This window comes from Chaetura pelagica, unplaced genomic scaffold (assembly GCF_000747805.2).
Source record: "Chaetura pelagica isolate M959 unplaced genomic scaffold, ChaPel_1.0 scaffold255, whole genome shotgun sequence".
NCBI classification, from domain to species: Eukaryota; Metazoa; Chordata; class Aves; order Apodiformes; family Apodidae; genus Chaetura; species Chaetura pelagica.
In genome coordinates this window covers 495,296-504,239 of record NW_009953311.1, presented here as the reverse complement: position 1 = coordinate 504,239, position 8,944 = coordinate 495,296, and the positions used below count along the sequence as shown (strand labels likewise).

Below are 8,944 nucleotides of genomic sequence, written 5' to 3'. Positions count from 1 at the left end.
TGTTTCTACTGTCTACTGTCAACAGAGCTGACTGGAAATGCTATTTTTGTATCAGTGCAGGACAGAAAATTAAGGAGTTGACTCCCAGCTCTGCATTGTTACCTCCTGGTGTTATTTGGTTGGCTACTTCCCTTACAAGAACAGTTAGTTAGTATTTTACGCTTTCCACTTCTGGTTAAGATTTCTATTGCACTACTGTTTGCAAGCAGCATGTTAACATGAACAAGAGCAGAACAAAAGCTTTGTAGTTCACCTCAACCTTGGCTAATGTCTTTGTAAACATGAAAATTATCAACAGATGTTCGTCTCTCTGGTTGGCAAGCTTTACATCCCAGATCTGTACTGCTCCTTAATGACTGAATAATGAATCACATAATATTGGTAAATTAAAACAAATTCTTCCATGAAGTACTTTGGAGAACTTTGTGCTTCTAGATTTTATTCTATTTATGTGTCAAAAGAAGAAAAATTTCTGTACTATCTGAATATAGATATCCTCACGTATCTATATGAATATAGATATCCTCACAAAGAAATAGGCAATAATTTTGTACCCTCTCAATCTGGATACAAAAGGGTTCTCCCTTAATAATTTGTGACCTTACCTTGGAATCAACCTCTTCTGCTTCACCAGGGCCTGGGCATTCCTCTCTCACACTGCTGCAGCCATGTCCTTTATCACCTGTCATGAACATTCACCCTTCTCCAGAACGCGAAGAAGAAATCACGCTTCTAGCCAGTATTCCTCATAGTTAGGTTCAAATAATCTTTAAAAATGTTTGGTTTTTTTCTCCTCCTCCCTGTCTTGATTCTCAGATGCCAGTGGGATTTTCAGCACTGCATAAGTAAGGCCTTTCCCATGTTTTCCACTTTGCTTGGAAATTTATCTTCATCCAAGCTGATGTGACCAACCTACATTGTCTTCCTGTCTGAAAACAAAGCTTGTGAACTCCACCTTGCTCCTACTAACTTGATTTCAGCAATGAAACTGCTGAAAAAGCAGGGAATTAACAAGGACTGAATTAAACCGCATCATTCTTTTGTACTACTTTTCATTATTGTCATTTACAAGTTAATCTCAGGTCTTATCCTGAGAAAATTAATATGGTTTGTTTGTTTTTATAAAGAGTCAATTGTATGAATACTAAATCCCTGGGGAGTTATAGGCTTCCTATCAGTAGTACTCTTGAAATGCAAGAGAAGCAGACTTCTTCCCTAAAAACTGATTTCATTGCACTTTATAAATCACAAGCATGATTAACCTATTGTTAAAATAAGAATGGGTTATTAAATAACTAGCAGAAAAATTATCCTAAAGCTCTCTTTGGTAGCAGAAGAAGAGTTTCCTTTTCTTGATTTACTGTTCTTTCTGATCCAGGCAGAGTCATAAATGAAAATGCAAAAACACTATGAAGTTGACTTTCTCCTTACAGTTATGATTCGGTATTGAAAAATGATGAAAAGTAGATACAGGATAAACATAAGACTTTTGTTACTTAGAAGACTAACTTTTGGATTTTTTTATACTTAATATGGTTTCAGGCTGTTAGCATTTCTAAAATGTTTTTTCAGAACTTTGGATGTGCCTCTTCTTAGCCATAAATAAGGCTGGGGTTTGAGCAAGTGGAAATCTTCCGAATTAAACAAGGTTAGTTGAAAAATGCAATCAGAAAGAGGAAGAATGGATGTAATTTTTAACATATTTCCTTTACAGATGACAAGAATAATTTTGAAACAAATGGAGCCCAGGTACTTTTTTTTTTTTTGGTAGAATTTTTAGTAGGCTTTACTTGCAACCTCTAGTTTATTCAGTGGTAGCTGTGCTTTCTCTTTATTAACTTCTGTGGTTTAGACTATGCCAATCTGTAAGATTTTCTTCTGTTGCTGTTAGTGCTGTGTGAATGAATGATAGGAACTGCCACAAATTGTCAGTCAACCCTAGAACAAGACAGAAATTACAAAATATAGGTCTGTGTCCAGTAAAAACATGCAGGTGTTGCAGAAATAAAGTGGCGTCTAATGAGTCTAATTTGGCAAGAAGTGCTGTTTGACATGAAGTCATATTCTAAGAGTGGTAGCTTTACTTGGAGTAATAGTTTTCAAGCTCTGGAAATACCTGTACTACATCAGAGAGATTAATTCAGCTATGCAATTAAGGTCTCTTTTCTCCTTTTAATATGAAGTGTATTTTAGATGTGGAGGTTCTTAAACCAGAAATCAAGGTCTTCAAATATTGTTAAACTAATGAATTTTAGAGGACAGTGCATTCTTTTTGTTTTGGCAACAAAATATGCTCCTGCTGTTTAATAGTTTTGATTTTTTTTTTCCCTGGTTCTTGCTGAATGAATTTCTTTTAGTGATCTGTAGAGAGAGTTGTGGATAGGAAAGCTAAAACAACAGATGAATGGAGCAGGAAAAAGAATGTGCTGGCTAATGAGCAAAGGGAACCACCAATTACTTAGGAGCATAACATCTCCTCTCTGATGGCAGTTTTTGCTCTGCTAGATGTGCAATAGCATGTGCAATGTTCCCGTGGTTCTGATTGCAGTAGGCATTTAAATTTCACTTATGACATTGTTCCTAGGTGTTTGAGGCTTAATTGCACCTAACTAAATCATTAAAAAGGGTCTTTTGAAAGTGTAGTCTGCAGTTTAATAGGAGAGCTATGCCTTCAAGAGGTTGTTTTCAACTTCTGCAGGTTTCTACTGTGATACCATCAAATGTAAACTAAATGTAACTGTTGAAATTAAATTTCAGGAAAAAAGGTCTTATTCTGAATCTGTCTTCTGGTCTGGGTACTTTCCCTTGTCCGTTATACACGATGTACTCAGCTTCTAAGGTAAGTAATTCATATTGCTGTGTAAAGAAATCCTCATCAAGTGTTTACCAAAGTGTTTGTATTGGCAGTATAGGGCCAGATTTTGAGGAAGAAATCAGTGTTGTTCCACTGAAATAATGAAGCAATGTAAATGAGCAGTAGCTGAGAACTAAGAATCAGTGAAGCTATGTAAATTAAATCAACTGAAGTTATGTCTGATAGTCAGAACATTTTTGCCTTTGATTAAGTAGTATTATACCAGTGCTCACAATCTGTCCTAGTTACAGGAAGTGATGATTTTTACCCAACTGGCTCAGCTAATTTACTCAAAACTGAAGATGCACGGAAGTGCTAGATTTTGCTTATGGAATCAAGAATAAAAATTTCTGGTAGGTGGGTGGTGAATTTCCTGATGCAATAGATTTCACTTCAAGATTTTGCTCTGAATTAAACACTCAGAGCTCATAAAAGTGAGGAGTGAAGTATTTATATTATACCAAAGCAACTTGCTCAGCTCAGGCTTGCTCCAAATTAAAAATTCAAACAATATTTGCTTGAATGTGGCTAAAGTTCAGTTTGGTAAGAAAAAACTAGTTTTTCTGGGTAAGAAATTTAAGGTTTCTGTTTCCCTTTTCTCTTTTTAACATAAGTTTCTCATTACTCAAAACTTGAACTACATTCAAAGAAGACAATTTTAGTTCCTTAAAAAAGTTGTTTCAAAATTAAATGGTGCCTTGGCATTTTGATTTTTTTTTTCATTCTTGAGTGTCTCTTACTTTTATTTCTTTTTAAATTGACTTATATTTTCTTGGCAATGCTCTGAAAGGAAACTACTGTACTTGTCAGCATATTGATGTTTCATGTAATATCATGACACTATTGGTGTTTAAATTGTGATACCTGTCAAATAATGGCTTTAAAACACTGTCCTTTTTTCTCCTGAGCAGAACTTTTATGTTTCTGTTTACAGAGGAATGATCCAATCTTATCAGTTTTCTGAATATTTCTCAAAGATCTAACTCCTAAATTGTCTTAAACTCCATTTTTACGCAAAGCAGTTCTTTGTGGAATGGAGAAAAAACTTAAAAAGATAAAGGTTTAAGCTACAAACTGCCACAAATTCCCAAATAAATTACTTTGAAATTCATACTTACAGAGTGTGCTTATAGATCTACACTGAAGGCATGAGTTGTATTTCACTCCCCTTCTTGTTGCAAGACAAACAGCTGTGTAAGCCTTGAACTGGGAAGGTAGTTTCAGACAGAGAAGAGAGCCACATTTAACAATAACTAGAATAAATGGGACTCCATCATTTATATCTCTGCATTTTCATAAATGTGACAAAGCAGGCTGTGTCTAGTCTTCACTAGTACTTGTTTCAAGTCTGGCTTGGGCCAACACCAGGCTCCATCTCTTCTGGTGCAGATGAACAGTCCATCTTGCCATGTGCACCAGGAGAAAAATGTGTCTTGAAAAATTAATTTCTATGCTTTTCACAGCTCAACTGTGCATCAGGTTGTATGATGCTTGGCCATTTTTGTTAGGGACTTATTTGTACATATTTTTGAGCATATGTGAAAGTACTTAGTTTCTTATGCTAATGTTATTTTATTTTTTTTATTCTAGGCTTTTATAAGCACTTTCTCCAAAGCACTGCAAGCAGAGTATAAGGCAAAGGGAATTATCATACAGGTAATACTATATCTTGCCATATTTGCCTTTATTTTAACATATTCTTGAAGAATATATGAGATGTCTAAATCTGTATAGTACAGCCATCCTTGGTGAAGTGCTGGTTGAATCAAAACCTTCAGTCTCCCCTATATGCAGCTCTAGGCTTTCTTCCTTATTCCACCATAGTACCACTACTAATACCACATAGTACCTTAATCCATTGCAAATGGATTGTCAGATGCTGTAGGATTCTACAGAGTGAATGGCCTTATCTAAATGTTAGATGACATTGAAATATTATTATGGTTTCTCATTTTAGGTGGTGGCACCTTATGGCATTTCTACTCCAATGACAATGTATCAAAAACCTGGTCTTATTACAAAGACGGCAGAAGAGTTTGTTAGTGAATCACTAGATTATGTCACCTTTGGAGATGAGATTTTCGGATGTTTAGCCCATGAAATGCTGGTAATTGAATTCAGTAGTGTGTCAGTGGGTCTCAAAGGCTGAACCAATATTCTCTGGACTCAGCAGGTTCTTTGCTTGATTTCAGAGACCTTAAAATTTGACATCAAATGAGAAAGAGTGAATAGCTTATTAAGGGTAATTAGGCACCAGTGAACTATGAAGGGAGGAATATACAAGTAAAGCACAGTGATGTTTGCCCAGTGTGGCTTTCTCCACTTACGTATCTTGAGCTGAGATCTGGTTAGACTTTATCCTTTCTCCAGCTGCCTGTTTTCATGAGCCTGTTAAGAATATTTCTGAGACCCCTCCTCCTTTATATAAATTGCTCAGCAGATTAAAAAATTATTAGTGGGGAAGGGGAAGGACATAAAAACAGACTGTGCTATCAAATAAACTACGTTTTCTTAGGATAGCAAGCTAACAAAATAGAATAAGTACTTGTACGTGGCAGCTGTAAATGAAAATATAGGCATGAGAACGATTTGCTGAAAACAGAGAGGAATGGACATTTCCCTCTAAGAGTAACATACATATTGAAAATATCAAGTAAAATCTTCTGCATTTATTGTTTTCTAGAACCTTTCTGAACAGTCAGTGAATTACTTTTAGCAGTTCTGTAACCCTTGCCTTAGTATTGTTTTTCCTTGATTATTCTGAAGGCCTGTGTCCTGCAGTTTGTCCCTTTATGGGTGTTCCACAGCAACATACTTCAGGAAGCAGTCCTGCATGCATTTACCAGCTATCTGAAGAAGAGGTGGAGGAAACCCTAGCAGAGTAACTTTTTTCAGAAGATGTACAGCAGCAAACCCCAGCAGGATGCTGTGACTCTGTGTGTGTGAATGCGGAAGGAATCAAATGAGTTTGAGTCATAGCTGCATCCAAATCACCTATCAAGAGATAAGTGCTTTGATCCAATTAATTTATTAAGCAAATTAATTCCTGTCCCTTTTCAAAGACCATAAAATTTGGTTTTCTAGAGCTGTTATAGTGACTTTTGTGGGCCTTAGATAGCTTCTAAGGAATGTATGTTACTATTTTAACATAACCTTGGAGGCCACAGATACTTATGCTTGTTTGATGGTCATGAATAAAACAATTACTTGTTTCATTTCCAAACTTGTTCACAGTGTGTTTTTGTGCTTTCAGTGAGAGTTTTGTGTATTTTGCTTCTCCTGGAAAGTCAAGGAAATTTGAAAAAAGAAAAAGAGAAAGCTTTCAGGTACACATGGAACCTTCAGAAGTCTGCAACCATAAAAAAAGTATTTCTGTCCAGAATTTATGAATAACTTCACAGTCTGCAATATCTGATATGGGATGGAGGAGGTAGGAGCATACATAAAAGATAAGCCATAATTCTGCATTCCTGGATGAATCCTGCAGGCAAACCTTCTGAGTGTAGAGACTTTCAAAGAATATGCTGAGTTGGAAGTCACCAATCAGGATCATAGAGTCCAACTCCTGTCCCTGTGTAGGACACCCCAAGAATCGCACCATGTACCTAGAGCATCATCTAAATGCTTCTTGAACTCAGGCAGGATTGGTGCTGTGACCACTTCCCTGCAGATCTTGTGGCAGTACTCAGCCACCCTCTGGGTGAAAAACCTTTTCCTGATATCCAACCTAAACCTCCCCTGATTCAGCTTCCTGCCAATTCCCTGATCCTGCCATTGGTCACAGGAGTGAAGAGACCAGTACTTGCCCTGTCTGTTCCCCTCATGAGGAAGCCATAGTCTGCAATGAGGTCATCCCTCAGCCTCTTCTTCTCCAAGCTGAATAGTCCAAGCGACCTCAGCTGCTCCTCATAAATCATTCCTTCTAGACCCTTCACCATCCTTGTGGTTCTCCTTTGGATGCTCTCCTATAGCTTGATGTCCTTTTTATATTGTGGTGCCCAAAACTGCATGCAGTACTCAAGGTGAGGCCTCAATCACCTCCCTTGCCCAGCTGGCAGTGCTGTGCTTGATGCACCCCAGGACACAGTTGGCCCTCCTGGCTGCCAGGGCACACTGCTGGCTCAGACTCCCTTTGCCATCAACCAGGACCCCCAGGTCCCTCTCTGCCACGCTGCTCTCCAGCCACTTGTTCCCTGGTCTGTACTTACCACCAGGGTTGCCCCGTCCCAGGTGCAGAATCTGGCACTTGCTGTTGTTAAACTTCATGTGGTTGGTGAGTGCCCATCTCTCTAACATGTCAAGGTCTCTCTGCAGGGCCTGCCTGCCCTCAAGGGAGTCAACAGCTCCTCCTGGTTTTGCAGCATCAGCAAACTTGCTTAGAATGCCTTTGAGTCCTGCACCCAAGTCCTTGATGAAGATGTTGAAGAGGACTGGCCTAGGATGGAGCCCTGCAGGACCCCACTTGTGACTGGTTGCCAGCCTGATGTGACCCTATTCACTCTCACTTCTTTTGCTCGACCTGCAGGCCAGTTGCTCACCCATTGTATGGAACACTTGCCAGCTGTATGCTGGATATTTTGTCCAAATTGTAGATCATACTGGGTGCTATTGTTTTAAGGACAATGCTATTATCAGGCATCATTATCACAGGTTCACAGAGGTAAAGTCCTGCTTAAATTAGTTTATTGTCCCTCTATGATGAGGTCATCTGCCTAGTGGATGAAGGGAAGGCAGTGGTTGTTGTTTTTCTGGATTTTAGTAAGGATTTTGATACTGTCCCTCACAGAATTCCTCTGCACAAGTTGTCCAGCTGTGAGATGAGCAGGTATATGGTGCTCTGGGTGAAGAACTCACCAAAGGGCAGGGCTCAGAGGGTTGTTGTAAATGAGGCTGCATCTGGCTGGTGAGCAGTCACCAGTGGTGTTCCTGAGGGCTCCATTCTAAGGTCAGTTCTGTTCAATAGGTGAATCAACGATCTGGATGCAGGAGTTGAACGCACCATTAGCAAGTTGGCTGGTGATAGTTAACTGGGAGGTGCTGTTGACTCTTTTGAGGGACAAGAGGCCTTGCAAGGGATCTAGATAGATTGGAGCATTGGGCAATGATTAATGGGATGACATGTAACAACACCAAATGCCAGATTCTGCACCTGATGGAATAAGGCCAGGCACAAATACAAACTGTGAGAGCAGCAGCTGGAGAGCTGCCCTGCAGAAAGAGCCCTGGAGGTGCTGGTCACAGGCTCAATGTGAGTCAGCCCTGTGCCCTGGCAGCCACCAGGGCAACTCACATCCTGGGGTGCATCCCACACGGCATGGCCAGCCAGTCAGGAGAGGGGATTATCCTGCTGTATCCAGCACTGGTGTGCCCTCACCGCCAGCACTGTGTGCAGCTCTGGGCCCACCATTTAAGGAGAATGTGAAGGTTCTTCAGTGTGTCTAGAGGAGGTCACCAAAGCTGGTGGAAGGGCTAGAAGGCATGTCCTGTGAGGGGTGGCTGAGGAATCTGGGGTTGGCTAGTTTGGAGAGAAGGAGGCTGAGGAACAACCTCGTTCCTCCCTGCAGCTTCCTGAGGAGGGGAAAGGGAGAGGGAGGTGCTGAGCTCTTCTCCCTGGCGTCAGTGACAGGACACATGGGAATGGCTCAAAGCTGCACGTGAGGAGGTTCAGCCTGGACATGAGGAAGCATTTATTTACTGAGAAGGTGCCCTGGTTTGAACTTCTTATCAACCAACACCCCCAAGTCCTTCTCCTCAGAGCTATTCCTAATCCATTTTTTTCCCAGACTGGAGTTGTGCTTGGGATTTTCTTGACCCTTGTACAGGACCTTGCACTTGGCCGTGTTGAACCTCACAATGTTGGCATGGGCCTATCTCTCAAGCCTGTCAGGGTCCCTCTGGATGGCATCACTTACCTCCAGCATGTGGACCTCGCCACACAATTTGGTGTCATCAGCAAACTTCCTAAGGGTGCACTCACTGCCACTGTCAATGTCACAAATATGTTAAACAACAACTTTTCTGCAGTAAAATCACATTTGATTCAGGTCTGCAAACAGTCATAAAAAATTCCCATATTCACGTGAGTTCCTA

At 40.1% G+C, this 8,944-nt stretch overlaps 1 protein-coding gene across 1 annotated transcript in view; it reads left to right on the top strand.

Annotated features, from left to right (window-relative positions):
• Nucleotides 1–5,739, top strand: part of HSD17B3 (hydroxysteroid (17-beta) dehydrogenase 3) — a 24,090-nt gene extending 18,351 nt beyond the window's left edge. The window contains exons 7-11 of the mRNA XM_009998071.1: nucleotides 1,715–1,749; nucleotides 2,758–2,839; nucleotides 4,445–4,510; nucleotides 4,812–4,961; nucleotides 5,662–5,739. Of these exons, the coding sequence (XP_009996373.1) occupies nucleotides 1,715–1,749; nucleotides 2,758–2,839; nucleotides 4,445–4,510; nucleotides 4,812–4,961; nucleotides 5,662–5,739 (411 nt within the window). The remainder of the gene's footprint in view (nucleotides 1–1,714; nucleotides 1,750–2,757; nucleotides 2,840–4,444; nucleotides 4,511–4,811; nucleotides 4,962–5,661) is intronic.
• Nucleotides 5,740–8,944: the final 3,205 nt, after the last annotated feature.